A 19,013-nucleotide genomic window follows, 5' to 3' on the forward strand; every position below is an offset into this window, starting at 1 on the left:
GACTGCTTTAGGTTTGGTTCAGATGTTTTGGAGGCCTGAAGAAAACCATTTATTGGTTATACAAAACATAGGAAGAAAAAAGAACAAATAAAGTGGAGAAAAAGCCCTCAGTTGTTCTTCATGGGTCTCAAAAAAACTCCACTGCAAACAGTTCTCAAACATTTCCCAGTTTCTTCAAACACATACCTTTTTCCAAAATTGTTTCCTCAATACAGGCAGTCCCCTGGTTAAGAATGAGTTATATTTTTAAAGCTGTTCTTAAATCAGATTTGTATGTAACTCCGCTTTTCCTTTTCCTTTTTAATGTCTACTTATCTTCACTGGGTACTAGATTATCCCATTTAGGGATTAAGGACTCCTTTTACTAAGGTGTGCTAGCGTTTTTAGCGCACGTACAAAATTACCGCACGCTAAACTGCGCGGTATGTTTCTAGAATAACACCAGCTCAATTCTGGCGTTAAGGTCTAGCGCGCAGGGCAATTTAGCGCACGCTATTCCGCGCGTTAAGTCCCTAATGCACCTTTGTAAAAGGAGCCCTAAGTTGTTCTGTTATGCTGATGACATAACCTTCTTTATATCTACTCCAATTTCAATCTCTCATATTAGTCATATATTGCTGAGGTATTTTTGATAACTGAACAGTGGATGGTTGAATTGAAATTAAAACTTAACCTGAAAAAGAAAAAATTCTTATGCATTTCCACATCAAAATTGTACCGAGAACTCCTTGATTTTAAGTGCTATAACTGATCCTGTTCAATCTACTATTAAGATTTTAGGAGTGATTTTGGACCAGAACCTGATTATGAAGAACCTGGTTGATGCTCTGGTACAGAAAAGTTTCCACATGTTACAAGGGGAGGTCCACCGATGGATCAAAAACTGGCTGGCAAACAGGAAGCAGAGGGTTGGCATAAAGGGCCATTACTCAGACTGGAAAGGGGTCACGAGCGGAGTTCCGCAGGGGTCGGTGCTGGGACCGCTCTTGTTCAATATCTACATAAATGACCTAGAGGCGGGAACTAAGTGTGAAGTCATTAAATTTGCAGATGACACTAAACTATACAGCAGGGCTCAAACCAAGGCAGACTGCGAGGATCTCCAAAAGGATCTAACGCAGCTGGAAAAGTGGGCCGAAAAGTGGCAGATGAGCTTCAACGTGGGGAAATGCAAGGTCATGCACGTGGGGAAAAAGAACCCGATGTTCACATACAAAATGGGGGGAACACCACTAGGGGTTAGTAACCTGGAGAGAGACCTGGGAGTGATGGTAGACGCAACACTGAAGGCATCGGCGCAATGCGCCACAGCCTCCAGGAAAGCAAACAGAATGCTGGGTATCATTAAGAAGGGTATTACGACCAGGACAAAGGAAGTCATCATGCCGCTGTATCGTGCAATGGTACGGCCGCATCTGGAGTACTGTGTCCAGTACTGGTCGCCGTACCTCAAGAAAGACATGGCGGTACTTGAGGGAGTACAAAGAAGGGCAACCAAACTGATAAAGGGAATGGAAAATCTCCCATATACTGACAGATTGAAGCAGTTGGGACTTTTCTCCCTGGAAAAGCGAAGACTTAGAGGAGACATGATAGAAACCTTCAAGATCCTGAAGGGCATAGAAAAAGTAGACAGGGGCAGATTTTTCAAATTAAGGGGCACCACAAGCACAAGGGGGCATTGGGAGAAATTGAAAGGGGACAGGTTTAGAACAAACGCTAGGAAGTTCTTTTTCACTCAGAGGGTAGTGGACACATGGAACGCGCTTCCTGAGGCTGTTGTAGACAAGAAAACATTAAATGGTTTCAAAGAAGGTTTGGATAGATTCCTAGAAGAAAAAGGGATTGGGGGGTATAGATAGGTATAGACCATTGCTCAGGCAATGGGCCGCCGTGGGAGCGGACCGCTGAGCAGGATGGACCTATGGTCTGCCTCAGCGGAGGCAACTTCTTATGTTCTTATGTTATGGAAATTGCGTACTATTAGAGCATACTGTGATGTTTCATCGTTCAAATTGCTGGTACAATCTTTGGTTTTGAGTCAGCTGGACTATTGTAATATTGTTTGTTTTGTGGGTACTCAAAAAAAAAAATCTTTATAGATTGCGTATTATTCAGAAAGCATTCGTTTGATTTTTAGTTTGAAAAAGTCTGATCATATCACTCCTTTTCTTCATGAACTGCACTGGTTACTGGTCGAGGCCGTGTGAAGTTTAAGTTTGGTTGTATTTGTTTCAAGGTCTCATACCCAATTATCTTGTAGATTAATTTATATTTGTTAATTCAAAACATTCTCCATGTTCACATGCTCTATTCACTTTTCCACCTGTTAAAGGATGCAAATTAAAAAAAATATCAACTTCTTTTGTCTTATCAAGCAACATCCTGGAATAAGGATTTGAATTCTTTAATTGTGACTTCTAGTACTTATCAACAATTTAGGAGACATCTGAAAACATTAGATTTTTGGGCAACTGATGTATTTTATCTAATTGAAATTCATTCTGTTTTTGTAAACCATATACAACTTAATGGTTTTGCAGTATAGAAGTAAGTTTTTTATGTTATGTCTTATGATTAAAAGGGAGTGTTTCTCTGAGCCTTCTGTTCCTTAGGCACTATTTTGAAGCTTTGTATCACAGTGAGTACAGGCTCAGTGGTGTACTGAATGTGGAAACAAAACCCTGAGCTACATCAGAGGACTCCCTGAACAAAATACAGGAGGTATTGCAGCCCTGGTGAGCTAGCAGTAAAAGTGAACCGTTAGTGAGAGTGGACGGCAGCCGCAAGAGAAGTGGAGTCCTGGGGATCCAAAAGCACAGCTAAGTTCTTGTTCTACATTATTCAGAGTGGCAATCAGTGCTGATATTTGAACTTTTTATTTTTATTTTGAAACAGTGGTCCTGGTATTAATTACAAGAAGTCTTTCATTTACCAGTTGACATTGAACTATTAAGGAAACAATTTTGAAAATAGCATGTGTTTGAAGAAACTGGGAAATGTTTGAGAACTGTTTACAGTGGAGTGTTTTTGAGACCCATGAAGAAAAACTGAGGTCTTTTTTTCACCACTTTTTTTTTTTGTTCTTTTTTCTTCCTATGTTTTCTGTGAAGCCATAATTCTATAAGACTATCTATATAAGGAGCCCGGTTTCAATACAATTGAGCCATAGCACATTCCTATTATTTAGTTTGATTTCATCTACCCCAACATGTTACATCAGTGAGTACTACGGAAGTAAAATTCCTAAATGTCATAAATGACTGCTTCTTGGAGCAACTGGTTCAGGAACCAACAAGAGGGGGAGCTATTTTAGATTTGGTCCTTAGTGGAATGCTGGACATAGTATGGGAGGTAATTGTGTTGGGTCTGCTAGGAAAGTGAAAGTCCAGACCAGATGTATTCCACATGTTAAAAAAGGTGGAAAGAAGAGAAAACGAGAGCCAACGTGTTTAAAAGGCAATGTGTAAAGCTACTACAGCCAAGAATGGAAAAAGGATCCCAAATGAAGAAAATAAGAAGAAACTTAAGCACTGACAAGTTAGATGCAAAACATTGATAAAGAAAGCTAAACAAGAATATGAAGAACAACTTGCCATAGTAAAAAAAATTTTCGGTACATCTAAAGCAGAAAACCTGTGAGGAAATCTGTAGGATTGTTGAATGATCAAGAAATAAAAGGTGCGCTCAGAGAGGATAAGGCCATAGCAGAGAGACTTAATGAATTCTTTGTTTCAGTCTTTATGGAAGATGATGTAAGAAATCTTCCTGATACCAACAACATAAGTACATGAGATTCTTCAAATAACAGATACAACCATACTCTCAAAAAATATCACAGCATACATACGCTCATGATGTGCAATACTGGGCTTCACGGGAGAAATATGCAATAACAATGGTAATATTCAAAAACCAGAGGTCTGGCACTTAGGTCAGTTTTCTACGTCAAAACTTCCACGAGGTAGGAAAAAGCCTCAGAATCCCTCCTCCACCAGCCAATAATATGGCTACAGAATGGAGAACTACATTGGGGTAAAGATACTTCATTGGCATAAAAAACTTCTTCAAGTGGTTATTTAAACAAGAAAAAAGCCTTGTGCAATGCAGAGCTTCTGGTTTTGAGTAAAGCCACCACAGAATACTGCAAGAATAGAGAAGTACTTATCTAGGGTTGAATCCACCACACACCAACGATGGCCAGCGTTTTGCTAAATTCCAGTTGCCTCAGGATGTGGAGGTGCTAATTCATCCCTGAAAAATATATATAAATATAGTCTTTTTACTCCTCTCTAGTTGAATTCGATAGCTGTGGACAACATAATGTGGGCTTTAATGCTATTACGCACTTCTCAAGAAACTCTGTATCTCATCACAGCTGCTCCCCAAACACAGAGCGCGGAACACCCTGCCCCTCTAGATAAGCCTCTCTTTCAGTATGGATGCTGTCAATCAACAACGGAGCCAATCACCACTAAGTTCATATACCCGGTTGAATATTAGATCATATGTTGTCGATCTGTGCGGGAATTGGCATGGAAAGTTGACCTAAATGCCAGACCTCTGTTTTTTTAATATTACCATTGTTATTGCATATTTCTCCCATGAAGCCCAGTATTGCTCATCATGATCATATGTATGCTGTGATATTTTTGAGAATGTGGTTGTGTGAGAAATCTTCCTGAACCAGAAATGGTTTTCAAGAGTGATGAGGTGGAGGAATTGAAAGAAATCTCTGTGAGCCTGGTAGACATACTAAGCCAAATCAACAAGTTATAGAGTGATAAATCACTTAGACCAGATGGTATACAACCCAGGGTACTGAAAGAACTCAAATATGAAATTAGTGATCTGTAACCTGTCGCTAAAATCATCTGTAGTACCTGAAGATTGGAGGGTGGCCAATATTACGCCGATTTTTAAAAAGGGCTCCAGGGGAGATCCAGGGAATTACAGACTGGTGAGCCTGACCTCGGTGCCGGGCAAAATTGTGGAAACAATTATAAAAAAATAAAATTGTGGAATATGTAGACAAACATGATTTAATGAGACAGTCAGCATGGGTTCAGCCAAAGGAGATTTTGCCTCACCAATTTGCTTGACTTCTTTGAAGGTATGGATAATCATGTAGATAAAGGTGAGCCTGTTGATGTAGTGTATCTAGATTTCCAGAAAGCTTTTGACAAAGTTCCTCATGAGAGACTCCTGAGAAAATTAAAGAGTCATAGGATAGGAGGCAATGTTGAATTGTGGATTAAGAATTGGTTATTAGACAGAAAACAAAGGGTAGTGTTAAATGGCCATTTTTCTCAGTGGAGGAGAGTGAATAGTGGTATGCCGCAGGGATCTGTACTGGGACTGGTGCTATTTAACTTATTTATAAATGATCTGGAGATTGGAACTACGAGTGAGGTGATTAAATTTGCAGATGACACTAAATTGTTCAAAGTTGTTAAAAACGCATGTGGACTGTGAAAAACTGCAGAAAAACCTTAGGAAATTGGAAGACTGGGCGTCCTAATGACAGATGAAATTTAATGTGGACAAATGCAAAGTGATGCACATTGGGAAGAATAATCCAAATCATATAATGCCTCTTTATTGCTTAATTTGTGACCTCACCTTGAGTATCTGGTCTCCTTATCTCAAAAAAGATATAGCGGACCTGGAAAAGATTAAAGAAGAGCGACCAAGGTGATAAAGGGGATGGAACTCCTCTTATATGAAGAAAGACTAAAGAGGTTGGGGCTCTTCAGCTTGGAAAACAGACGACCAAGGGGAGATATAATTGAAGTCTACAAAATCTTGAGTGGTGTAAAATGAGTACAAATGGGTCAATATTTTACTGCTTCAAGATTTACAAAGACTAAAGGAAACTTGATGAAGTTACAGAGTAATACTTTTAAATCCAATAGGAGGAAAGTTAAGCTCTGGAATGTGTTATCGGAGGATGTGGTAAGAGCGGTTAATGTTGCTGGTTTTAAAAAAGGTTTGAACAAGTTTCTGGAGGAAACGTCCATAGTCTGCTGTTGGGACAGATATGGGGGAAGCCACTGCATACCCTGGATTGGTGGCATGGAATGCTGCTACTATTTGGGTTTTGCCAGGGACTTGCGACTTGGATTGGCCTCCGTGAAGATGGGATCCTGGGCTAGATGGACCATTGGTCTGACCCAGTAGTTTTTTAGATATATAGTTAGGAAAGATTGCTCCCACCTGTGTTGGTTGTGTTTCAGAAGGAGGTACCGCAACAAGAAGGAAATTAGGTTTAGGCCTAAACATCCTTCTCGAGTATTGATTTGACCTGTGTGTTCTTGCAGTGCTTCTGTTGTTAAATTCATTGAATGCTATTGAACTTATTGTTCTTTTTGCATCATAGTCAATGACTGTAGTGTAGAGGTGCATCCAAGGTGTGTCATTGGCTGTTACAGGCTGATTAAAGCAATTATGTGTAGGGATAATTTCAAATGACCAGCCCGTAATTTTGTATTGGTCCATGTAAATAATAGGATGGACCCTGTTGGGGTTTTGCTTTACCCATTGATCGGTGATTTGTTTTAAGGTAATATCAAATTGTTTGGCAGTGTCTCCTGCAGTAAATTTCCAATTGTCCATCATGGTAAATTTAAAGTTCAAAAATTGTCTTTTGTTTTTACGGTGTCTTCTGAACCTTCTTCTTCTGTAACCATGGTAACGCGGTCTTCTTTTTCTGTACCTCCTTCTGGAAATAAAGATAAGGTGTGAAAGGCTATTCTTATGCTCTTATGTTCTTAATATTGGAAGCAGCAGAGTAAGTTTCCCCTACCTTGCCCAGCTTCATATTTTTCTGAAAGTAGTCTAATGGCTGGTGAAGTGAGTTGAGATTCTAGGGAACTAAGTTTAATCCCACTGCAGCTTCTTGTGACCCTAAGCAAGTCACTTAACCCTCCATTTCCCCAGGTACAAAAAAAGCATCTTAGGTTGTGAGCCCACTAGGCACAGAGAAAGTACAAAAAATCACAAACTGAAACTGAACCCAGACAAGACAAAATCCATTCTCCTTGAAAATAATAAAACCCCAACCATAACAAATCGAGTAATAAACATAATCACATACCCCATACAACCCACTCTAAAACTTCTAGGAATGACGATAGACAGATGCTATACCATGCAACCACAAATCAACAAAACAATACAAAAATCATTCGCAGTCATGAGAAACTTAAAGCAAGTTTGAAAATTCTTTGACAGAACACAATTCCAGCTCTTGGTCCAGTCCCTAGTCCTAGGTCTTCTAGACTGCTGCAACATATTCTATCTCCCCTGCCCCGCAACCATGATAAAACAACTACAAACAGTTCAAAACACAGCACTAAGACTTATCTATTCACTGAGGAAACGCAACCACATCATGGCGGCATACCTCGACTCACACTGGCTCCCAATATGAGCAAGAGTACTATTCAAATTCTACTGCCTACTATTTAAAACCATAAATGGAGACAGCCCAGCCTACCTAAACAACCGCCTAATCTAAACTACCTCAACCAGACATAGGAGAACCCACAAACCGTTCACGCATCCCCCAATCAGAGACATCAAACGAAAAAAAACTGTACGATGGCCTTCTAGCCACACAAGCAGCAAAACTAGATTACCAACTCTCCAACTTACTGATAATGACCCCAGACTGCAAATCGTTCAGAAAAGAAATAAAAACCATACTATTCAAGAAATCCTTGAAGACAAAATAATACCGCATGACTTGTCCCAGTTCGCTGAAGCAACCCGCTCTACTCTTCAATTCTTCTGGAAATGGCCAGATAACTCCTTTTGTAATCTGCCTTGATAAGTAATAGTTAAGGACTACTAAAGGTTATTCCTCTCTGCTAGTATTAATGGTGGCATTACATTAGAGCAGAGGTTCTTGCCCAGTCAATTTTCAAGATATCCATAATGAATGAGATACATTTTCATACAGGGAAGGCAGTGCATGCAAATTTATTTCATGCGTATTTGTTGGTAGTGTCTTGAAAACCTGTCTGGCTGGGTATGTCCTGAAGACTGGGATGAGAATCTATCCAAATTTAAGCTCCTTCTGGCTTGATTTGAGACTTGTAATCAAAAAGCAAAAGAGTTACTATCCCTAAAAAAGATCTTTACAGTTTCTTCTTAAATTTCACAGCTATGGAAAGTCATATCGGTTTTATTTGCAAGTTTTTCAGCTGATCAGGCAGTTTATTTCCCTGTCTCATGCCTCAGGCTTTGCATTTTAACATTAGTACCAAATCAGGACTTAGACCAAGTGAGAATCTGCTGAGGCTGCATGCCAAGCTTTGAATGAATGATGAGGGTTGTTACGTTCCTTGGGAAACTCGCAGCATTCCCTTAATCACTGACCATAATTAGCCTGAAGTAAGGGGTCACTGGTTATTTTTCAAACCTAGAGGTCAGCTCTGTTAGAGCACTAGGATTATTATACATGTACATGGCACATCTTGTGGGAAAACAATCTACTTCAGGTGTCTGTAGGTTTCAATTTGATTCCACTGGAGCATGGATTGTCCTCTTAAATCTATATTGTACTGAGTAAACACCACCAAGAATGAGAAAAGCTTCACAAAATGTTAAACTGCATAGCTTGGTAAAAGATTTACTAAAGGCACAGAATGACTTTTCTGTTCAATGTGTGTGATACAGGTTTCCTTACTTGGATCGCCCTGAAGAAAGACACATTTTAGAGGCTCTGAAGCAACTTTATCAGTGTGGTGCAATTGACAGGTAAAAGTGTCTTTTAAAAATAGCTCCCTCAAGAAACTATAATTGGAGACAGATGGTCATATCAGATTGTTTCAGTCCTGAAAATAAATGTAATTTGTTCTATGAATAAACATCTTTCATTCTATTTAAAAATGTATATTCTGTATCCTCTAACAGTCTAATCAGATCACAAGCAAAAATAAGAAATAACATGAAAACCTTAATGTAATACTCAAATAACCAAAACAATCACAGAATAGTCATAATCTAATCTAATCTAAAACTTGGATTTGTATACCGGGTTATCACCTAAAAGGAGCGTAACTTGGTTAACGAAATAGCGGTAGTATAAAGGAATCATGAAAAGTAAAATAAAAACTCAGATAAAAAGAATAACCAATCTAAAGAAAGAACTATTAATACATGAAGAAAATAAAATCCATCAGAAAAACACAACCAGCCACAGGATTGACTGTTATTGGAAGATTGAACTGAGGTTGTAAAACTACCTCATGACAAGATGGATTGACCCTGCTAAAAGGAAAGGTCTGAACCTTTTTCTTTTTCTAAAGCAACCCTACCAGAATATTGAATCCATCAACGAAAATCTCTTTTGCTCTGTAAATAGTTTTGGACTGAACATAAGGGGCCAGGGTGGGATACATGCAACTTCAAATGCTTTATAGATTGAAGCCAATATTACCAGCACACGATTTCTATACTGTGGTTCAGACATTGATCCTGAGGAGGGTGGATTATTGTAATTCACTATACTTAAGAGTTGTGAAAGGGAAGTTGAGGGCTTTGCAAATACTTATCAACTCCACTGCAAGATTAATCACAGGGGATCCAAGGAGTACCCATATAACTCCTGGGTTGAAGAAACTACACTGGTTACCTATGCAACAAAGAGTGCAGTTTAAGATTGTTGCGATTATACATCAGCCATTGTATCATGCTTCCCCCAAAGATCTTACAAGAATTCTTTGAGATCTATAAACTGAGAAGAGAGCTTAGAGATGTAAATGGGATGAAATTACATTTGGAGGGTACAATGTCGACTATGCATGCTAGGATTGAAGCATCAATGATATCTGTGGGTAGTGTAGAATTATGGAATGCCTTGCCTGGTATTCTGCGGTTTTGTATGGGGAAGATGAATTTTAAGAAAATGCTGAAAAGTCAATTATTTGCCAATACATTCTTATGCTAAGGTATATTTCAGTTGATAATCGCCTTCTAGAATTTTTCTGACATCAATGTATGATTAAAGCTTGTTTGTACTTCTGAATTGATGGAATTTGTGCTCTATCCCTATTATAACAGGGACGATTAACGATGTTGTCTTGACAGGTCTATGTTATATGTGATATGGAAACTGCATAGTTGTATGCGGTATATAAATTTTTAAATAAATAAATGGCACTTAACTCGGTAGATGCCTAGCAAAGCAGCACCTTCTGTATGTCGGTCAAAGTTTGGCACCATTTCTAGAATCGCGCCTAGAATCACTTTCCATTTCACATGGATTTGTGGTCTGCTCAACCAGCAGCTGGCCCCAGTGGATGGTAGGCTGGAACCTAAGTCACCTGAACCCACTGGAAGTGGAACAGAGTGGGCTGCCAGGAGTAAGACCTGAGCTAGGGTTACCAGATTATCTGTTTGGAAAATCCGGACCCCTAGACCCACCTCCAGGCCTGCCTAGTTCCACCCATTCCCACCCTGTTATGCTCCAGTCCCTTCTGTCCGACAGCGATTTCTTAGACGCTTTTCAAATCCCAGACAAAGTGCTGGGTTTTGAAAAGCCGGACCCCCGGACATGTCCTCAAAAGAAAGACATGTCTGGGGAAATCCAGACATCTGGTAACCCTAGCCTGAGCCAAAGTTTTGCCCAACACTGCATCAACAACTAGAGAGCTTGAGGATAGAACCAGAGATTGGTGTATTTGGCCCTTCCAACCAAAAAACTATTACACTGTACACTGACGTGAGACCCATGCAGATACTTTTGCCAATTCCCTACAGAATGTAAAGAGTTGGCTTAAACTGGTTCATTTATTACTATTTCAAATGTTAGGTCTGAGTAACTGCAAAAAAAATCAAGTGCAGAAATACTCCATTCATCTTTTCTGGTGTATGCATTGATCAGGATACAAGCAGACATTTGAGAAAAGTTTTCCTTCCTCTGTGGCATGAGTTACTCGTCTGGAAAACTATAGCCCACTGGTTCTAGTGGATGTGTAAAAATAACTACACTAGAATTGCCAAGAGTAAAGCCATCTGTTTTATTTCGGCATGCATGGAACAACAGGTGATCAAGGGTGGTGGGAGACAAACTGAGAAATTTTATCCAGTGACACATTGGAACTACAGATTATGCAATACTTAATTAAAACTGAGATTTAATGAGCTTGTTTCTATTTGATCAGGGGCGGTCATGTGACTAGATTAGGACAGTTTATAGTGGAATATCCTCTTCCTCCTAACCTGGCTTGTGCAGCTATAAAAGCAGCTTCCTTGGACTGTGAGGATCTTTTGCTTCCGGTGGCAGCAATGTTGTCTGTGGAAAATGTCTTCATACGACCTGGTAAGATCAAAATAGCAGGTTTCATCGTATTGTCTACAATAACAAACAGATCTTTTTCTTGAGCGTTAACCCCCAAGGTGGACCCTTGCATCTGGTAACTATGATTTGGGTTATTCTTCCCAATGTGCATCACTTTGCATTTGTCCACATTAAATTTCATCTGCCATTTGGATGTCCAGTTTTCTAATTTCCTAAGGTCTGTCTGCAATTTTTCACAATCTGCATGCGTTAACAACTTTGAACAGTTTAGTGTCATCTGCAAATGTAATCATCTCACTCGTCGTTCCAATTTCCAGATCATTGATAAATAAGTTAAATAGCACCAGTCCCAGTACAGATCTCTGTGACACTTCACTATTTACCCTCCTCCATTGAGAAAAATGGCCATTTAATCCTACCCTTTGTTTTCTATCCGTTAACTACATTAACCATTTGAAGTTTATTTAATATACTGCAAATAAACCCACATAAAAAGCCTAGATCATATTTACTTAGAATTATGTTTAAATGTAAATAGGGGAAAAGTAAGTAAAAGAGAATAAAGGAGAGCTTTATCATTACCCTAGAACAGTGTTCTTCAACCACCAGTCCGTGGACCGGTGTCAGTCCACAGAAATTTTCTGCTGGTCCACAGGGCCAGCATGTGCATCAGGCCCAAAACAGTGTTCTTCAACCGCTGGTCCACGGTGCGATCGATGCAGCGTTATCTTCGAGCCAACTTCCTCTTCCTCACTGATTCAGTGCACAAAGCCACGGGCAGTGGCTCCTATGCGTGTCCTGCGCCTGGACCGGAAGCCTTGGCTTCCAGTTGAGGTGCGGGACGCGCAAGGAGCCGCTGCCCACAGCTTTGTGCACTGCATCAGTGAGGAAGAGGGAACCGGTCTGAAGATAACACCAGGGGCGGCATAAAACGGCCAGGTGGGAGCAGGCCAGAAGGTAAGGCACAGCATGGAGGGAGGGAGACAACAAAGGTAGGAGGAATGATTTTATTTTTGAATTTAGTGATTGAATTATGTAAATTTTGACAATTTACATCTGCTGTCAGTGTGTTTTGTGTAGTTTAATTTTGTGGTTAACCATTATGTGTTGTTAATAAGATTATATTGTGTATCTGTGAAAAATAAATGAAAAAAATAGTGTTACAATTAGTACTATTATGGGGGCAGGGTCTGGGGTGGAGATTGGGTAGAGATGGGTGGGGTCTGGCCCACAACTTAACCCAGTGTTCTTCAACCACTGGTCCATGGACCAGTGCCGGTCCACAGAATAATTATTTTATTTCTGCTGGATAGGTGTAAAAAGGTTGAAAAACACTGCCCTAGAACACAAAAGATAGGGAGGAAGTGCAAAAAGTAATCAGAAACGTTAGTGAATATTGCTGCCCAGGGCCAAAGTTGCAGGCAGTGTAAATGATGTGTTTTATACATTTTTTATTAGTGTCCACAGTACCTATGGTTACCTTATTCCAGCTTTTATGGTTTAATCCTTCAATCATTTGTAACAGAATACCTATTTGTTTCTTTGTGCATAATTTCCCTTTTATAGTTTATTGTGAACAGCTTAGATAAGCAATGTTATGGGCAATATATCAAATAAAGGTGAACATGAAGGAAGATTGAGCAGTACTTACCAATGCTAGGACATGAATGATTGATGTCCAAAATTGTGACCACTGTTCTGCAGACTATTCACATTTTACCTGTGACTCATTTTTTTTTAAGCCCAAACCACATTAAATGCCAGAAGCTTCTGCAACAGCTTTATGCATGTAAGAAGACACATTTCTTATCCTGAGGGTTTCCTGAATGGAAAAATTTGGAGGTTCAAATTAGCTTGCAGGTCTTATGTTTTCAGGTAGACTTCCTGGGTCACCAGGTCGCTCACTGGTATAAATTAATATCTGGATTTTTGAATAAGAAACCTGGAAGTTGGGACGTTAGATCATTTACTATACTATTGTCCTTTGATACTAAAATTCTGGAGATCGATTTGGGATCAGGTTAATAATTTATTAGAAAATCCAGTGGCACTATCATATGATACCATTTTATTTGGAACATCTATGAGGGCAAAAAGTCAAATTTAGGCAAAAAATAACAAACTTTTGTTTATAATGACGGGAGTTGCCATGCAGCTTATTTTCAAGAATTGGAAAAATTGGGATAGATTAAATTATTCATTCTGGTGGGAATCCCTATGTTATATCTTTAAAATGGAAAAGTTCATCACATGCGGATTGGCTTACTCGCTTGGTGTCCCTGGGGAGGATGGCGATGGCAGTGGCAAAACGTCGTTTCACGTATGTACCCCATATATCTACTTGGCTCAAAGTAGGAGCCATTCTGGATTCCCTTTAATGGGTCCCCAAGGGTCTGGCCTTCTCTAAGTCTGCTAGTGGGTGGGGGAGGGGGGAAGGCGGGATTTGGTGGGTATATGTTTCTGGATATTATAATTGTGGGGCGGGGAGGGTTGGGAGGGATGGCTAGGGGTGAAAATTGGACTGATTGTATGTTTTTTTTTACTAATGTTGCACTAGTTGATTAAGGTGCTCGGTTGCATTTGTAATCTGTTGATGTGGATGTATATTTTTGACTAAAATTTTCCATAAAAATTTAAATATATTAAAAAAAAAATAAAATGGAAAAGGATTATTATAAAAAATTTATGGAAGTTTGGGAACTATTAACTAAATATGGTAAAGATTGATTTATTTGTATAATTTGGGGAAAACATGCACATCCGGGGAGGGGGGAGGGAGATATGTTTTTTCCATTTGTTAAGAAATATAGAAGGGTTGATTATAAGTATTTTTATGAGGTGTTTGTAAATTGGAAAGTGGTTGGGAGAAAATAAGTCTTGTCTTTATTCTATTAAGTATATTGTGCTGTAATGATATAAATTTATGTAAAAGCATCATTTTTTGTGCACAATTGAAGTTTTAAAAAAATGAATAAAGAATATAAAAAAATAAAAAGAAGACACATTTCTTGCAAGCCTACAGATTTACAAACGGCATATACTTCAGGTACTGCCTTAGTTATAGCCATTTAAAATATCACAAAGGAGGGAGAGAATATTGCTTCACAAGAGCTGAGAATGAAACCTCCTATCAACTGTTCTTTGACATAGATCCCTTTTCTACCCCAGAATTGCCAATTCAATCATGGTAGTAATTTTAACCTGAAGTAAATGAAGCCTATCTAGTTGCCTTTCTTCTGGAAGTTAAATTGAACTTAAATAAACATTTATGTGTGTTTCCCAAGACTAGGTTATTTTTCTTAATGATAGGAAAAGAGAGGAAATAGGACGTACCAACTCTTCCTCCATCTCTTTCAGGCCTTGCTCATTTTGCTGGGCTTTCTCGTTTTATTTATTTATTTATTTATTTTTGATTTCTATCACGTCCTCCTGGAAGCTCAGAACATTCACAGTAAATTAAACATTCTAGTAAGTCAAGGACATGACTGGACCTGAGACATAGTGTACATAAGAAGAATGATATAATGAGGTGTCTGTCTGTCATTAAAGAGGAGGGTCTTCACTGCTCTTCGGAATGCCATCAGTGAGTTCTGTAATCTTATCTGTTCAGTCAGCTGGTTCCATAGTCGAGAGATAAAGTGGTTGTAGGAGCACTTACGAGCCATTTCCATCTGGAGGGACCTTCATAGTCATCTCTCTGCTTTGGAGTGGAGCGAGCGGTTAGGGGTGTACTGGTGTAGCTTGGATGTAATGTAGGTGGGGATTATGTTGTGGAATCTTTTGTGAGCTATCACCAGGGCCTTGAATATGCAGCGTTTTTTGACAGGTAGCCAGATTTCCACGTGGAGAGCTGGTGTGGTGAGCCATATAGAAGGTGGATTGCTGTGTTTTGAACTCGTTGGAGGCATTTGAGGTCATTTGCGATTATGCCATTAAATAGGGAGTTGCAGTCGTCGTCTTTTCTTCTCAGGGCCTCATCAAATGGCTTTGTTTCTCCATGTAAAACAAGGGAACACTTCTGTGCACTTGTATGGCAATGCCAGATGGGGGAGGTTTGCAGTAGAGAATGACACGGGGACAAATTTTTCCCCGTCCCGTTGAGTTCTGTTCCTATCTCTGTCCCATTTCTGCAAGCTCTATCCTCATCTGCACAAGACTCAAACACTTTAAAATCATAAGTGTTCAGAGGCTTGTGCGGTTAAGGCCGAGCTTGCAGGAATGGGATAGACAAAACTCATGGGAAATTGAGTTCCTGCGGGACAGGTGATGAATTTGTCCCTCTGTCATTCTCTAGTTTGCAGTTTAGCTTAATTTACTTAAATTTGATGTTTCACCTGTCTCTAAACAAATTTATATAAAAAAAGGACCAAAATCTCCTTAATAGTTTAAAACATACAATAATCATAAAAACATCAAATCAAGTTCATTGAGTTGTGAGTTTCAAGCAGAAAAGACTGGGCTGAATAGGCAAAAGTAGAACACAATCGTATCACAAGGAATAAGAAACACTGTATGGTATTTCCCCAGGTGAGTCGCAAAAAGAAAAAGAAGCTGAGAGCAAGCATCAAGAGCTGTCGCTGCAAGCTGGCGGGTGCAATGACTTTGCAACTCTTTTGTACATCTTTGAACAATGCAAAGGAAGGTATGTGTGCAGACTGATGCAGTTGATGTGCTTAGGTAGGGATCAGGTGATGTGCTTAGGTTAGGGATCTTCAAATCCAGTCTTTAACTATTAAAGACCTGTCTAGTTAGGGTGAATATGTGCAATATATTTGCATGCACTGCCTCTGTTGTATGCAGAAATACCTGTGTGGATGAACCAGATTTATTTTATGGCCCTCAAGGATGGTGGGTGCATATGTGGAGTACACACAAACATTTACACCTTTTCCCACAGCTGGTGTAAATTGTGCATAGGTGTTAGTACACTATTGGGACTTAGGGCTAGATTCACTAACCTCACGGATCCGATCCATGGCCAGGCGACTGATTCACAATGCCTCCTTGTGCAAATTGTGCCAATCGGAGGCACTCCCCAAACCGACCACATGGATTTCTGCAGAGCGATCGTGACGCATGCGCAGACCATCTTCTTTGTCTGTAGATGGTCTGCGCATGCTCTCCGCGCAAGGAAGAGCTGGAAGAAACTTTTTTGCGAGCCCCTGGTTTTAATGTTGTTGCCTTTACAATCAGGTCAGTTTCTGGATTGTATGAAAAATTTTAACAGCACAGACCTTGACGATAAGGGCAGAAATAGCCATTTTGTGAAGATTGCTAAGAAACACAACCTTCATTCCCTCATGTCCGTTGCGTCGGCATTGCAGAGCGTACCCATTTTCAGGCTAAACTCGGTGGGGGGGGGGAGGGGGGAGAGGAACCAATCTCTGCATATTTAAAGGAAACCCCACAATTTGTTAAACAGATCTCACCCACCATTAATGTTTCAAAAGGAGACCAAAATGAAGTCCCTGCTGCCCCGACTCTCCTGGTCTCAGCCGCCCTTCCCCGTAGTGCAGCCCCGCCTTAAACCCACAGGTTAAAACCTGCAGGGAAGGGCGGCAGAGAGCAGGAGATGTGCCTCAGCTGGTTTCTTACTTTTCAGGGGACCATAGGAGAGAATGCTGAGGAGAGTCGGCAGGGACATGAGTGACTGGTCCTCAGCAGTCGCTTCTTTTTTGATTGGTCAGCCCAGTGTTCCTGAGATTGTTTAGTGAATGGCTGCCTTCCTACTTTTGCATGCCATTCCCCTCATTTGCATGTGTGGATCGGATCGGAGGTTGAGCGGCCACAAGTTTAGTAAATCAGGTCGGTACACGATCGGTGGGCTATGTGAAAAGCTCAGACCCAACAACCAAACTCTAGTGAATAAACACGGAGCCAGTTGTTAATGAGACCATCACACCTGATAACTGTCTCATTCCACTGCACACAGACTTCTCTTTCAAAAGCAAATAAAACAGCCTGTACTTATCTGCCAGGTTCTGCACCCAGCCCCTTCCCTCCCTGTCCTACAAGGCTCTGCACCCAGCTCCCTTCCCCACCAGGCTCTCCAAGGCTCTGCACCCAACCCCCTTCCCTACCAGGCTCTGCACCTAGCTCCCTTCTTTCCCTGCCCTACCAGGCTATGCAGTCAACCCCCCCTCACTCCCTGCCAGGCTCTGCACCTGTTCCACCTTCCTACCCTGTACCCCCTCTGATGGTCTAGGTCGGGACAGGAGGAATCCCTCTCGTCTCCTGTCCCGGCCACCTAACAATTTTTAGAAACTCCTCCCCCCCACACCTGTCTGTCCACCCGCGCGTACCTTTTTTTGCAGGTTTTAATCCCTGGTTGTCCAGCAGTATATGGGGCAGGAGCGATCTTTCTGCATTCCTGCCCTGTGCCGAGCTGCTGCCTCTGATCTTGCAGCGCACCCCACAGGACCGAGCTGTTCATGCTCCCTGCTCGGCCCTACGCTGCTCTCTGATTGGCTTCCACCAGTTCTCATCCCGCTGGACCACTATTGATTAAAACCTGCAAAAAAGGTACACGGGTGGGCAGACAGGCGGGGGAGGGGGGAGGAGTTTTAAAAAAAATTGTTAGGTGGCTGGGATGGGAGACGCCTACCCCTACCAGAAGCCTGCATGAAGTACGGGAGGGGGTCGGGTGATAACCTGAATATAGAACTAGACCCCCATTTTTGGGCCATTTTTTGGCCCAAAAATCTCATCCTATATTTGAGTATATACGGTAATTTGCATATATTAGTAACCCTGAAAACTTTACTTGTTCTGATTCAAGACTGGATTTGAAAATTCCTTAGGCAGAGTATATCACCTAGTAAAGAGATTTTGTGTATTTTCCTAGTAATTCTCCTGCAGTGTGGTGCCAGAAGAACTCTGTCCATTGGCGAGCCTTAAAGTCTGCATTCAGTGTAGAAAAACAGCTGCAGGAAATCACCAGCAAACTGAAACAGGTGAGCATCATTTGTTTATCCTGACACTTCTCTTGTTTAGCTCTACACATAGGGCCCTGTCATAGGCAGTAGGATTTACTCTCTACCAGTAGAGGAAAGAATTGTCTGTTCTACTGCAGTGTTGCCAGCCTAAATTTATGTAAAATATACAGTAAAAACTTGGTTTATGAGCATAATTCATTCCAAAAACATGCTTGTAATCCAAAACACTCGTATATCAAAGCGAATTTCCACATAAGAAATAATGGAAACTCAAGATGATTCATTCCATAACCCAAAAACTTTAATACAAAATACTGTATGTACTTATATTGCAAGACCTCACTCATTTACAGTCCCACAGTGTCAGAGAGAGAAGAACCATCGGCTCAGTTGTGATATGTGTATACTGTATGTATTGGAAGACATATATATCAAGTTAAAATTTAATAAAATGTTTTGCTTCTCTTGCAAAACACTTGCAAACCAAGTTACTTGCAATCCAAGGTTTTAATTGTATTTCTAAACTATACCCATAGTTAAAAGTATTCTCATGTTTTGGAAACTCTAAGTAAAGCTCAATTAAATATGAATGCTGAAAACCAGATACTTTCCAATCCCTTCATGTTTCAAAGGATTTTATGAACTTTGTGAAAACAAAACTATTTATAGATAGACAGGGCTTTATCTAATCTTTATTATTGTAAGATTTCATTTCCTCTCCCAGTTTTCTGTTTCCTGTTCCCAGAGTATTTTGCTTCATCAGCCCAATT

At 40.3% G+C, this 19,013-nt stretch overlaps 1 protein-coding gene across 6 annotated transcripts in view; it reads left to right on the plus strand.

Annotated features, from left to right (window-relative positions):
* Positions 1-19,013, plus strand: part of DHX40 (DEAH-box helicase 40) — a 72,535-nt gene that overhangs the window by 38,784 nt on the left and 14,738 nt on the right. For all 6 annotated transcript variants that reach the window (XM_033922606.1, XM_033922605.1, XM_033922602.1 and 3 more), the window contains exons 11-14: positions 8,683-8,763; positions 11,172-11,329; positions 15,836-15,950; positions 18,153-18,261. In XM_033922606.1, the coding sequence (XP_033778497.1) occupies positions 8,683-8,763; positions 11,172-11,329; positions 15,836-15,950; positions 18,153-18,261 (463 nt within the window). The remainder of the gene's footprint in view (positions 1-8,682; positions 8,764-11,171; positions 11,330-15,835; positions 15,951-18,152; positions 18,262-19,013) is intronic.

This window comes from Geotrypetes seraphini, chromosome 15 (genome assembly GCF_902459505.1).
Source record: "Geotrypetes seraphini chromosome 15, aGeoSer1.1, whole genome shotgun sequence".
NCBI classification, from domain to species: domain Eukaryota; kingdom Metazoa; phylum Chordata; class Amphibia; order Gymnophiona; family Dermophiidae; genus Geotrypetes; species Geotrypetes seraphini.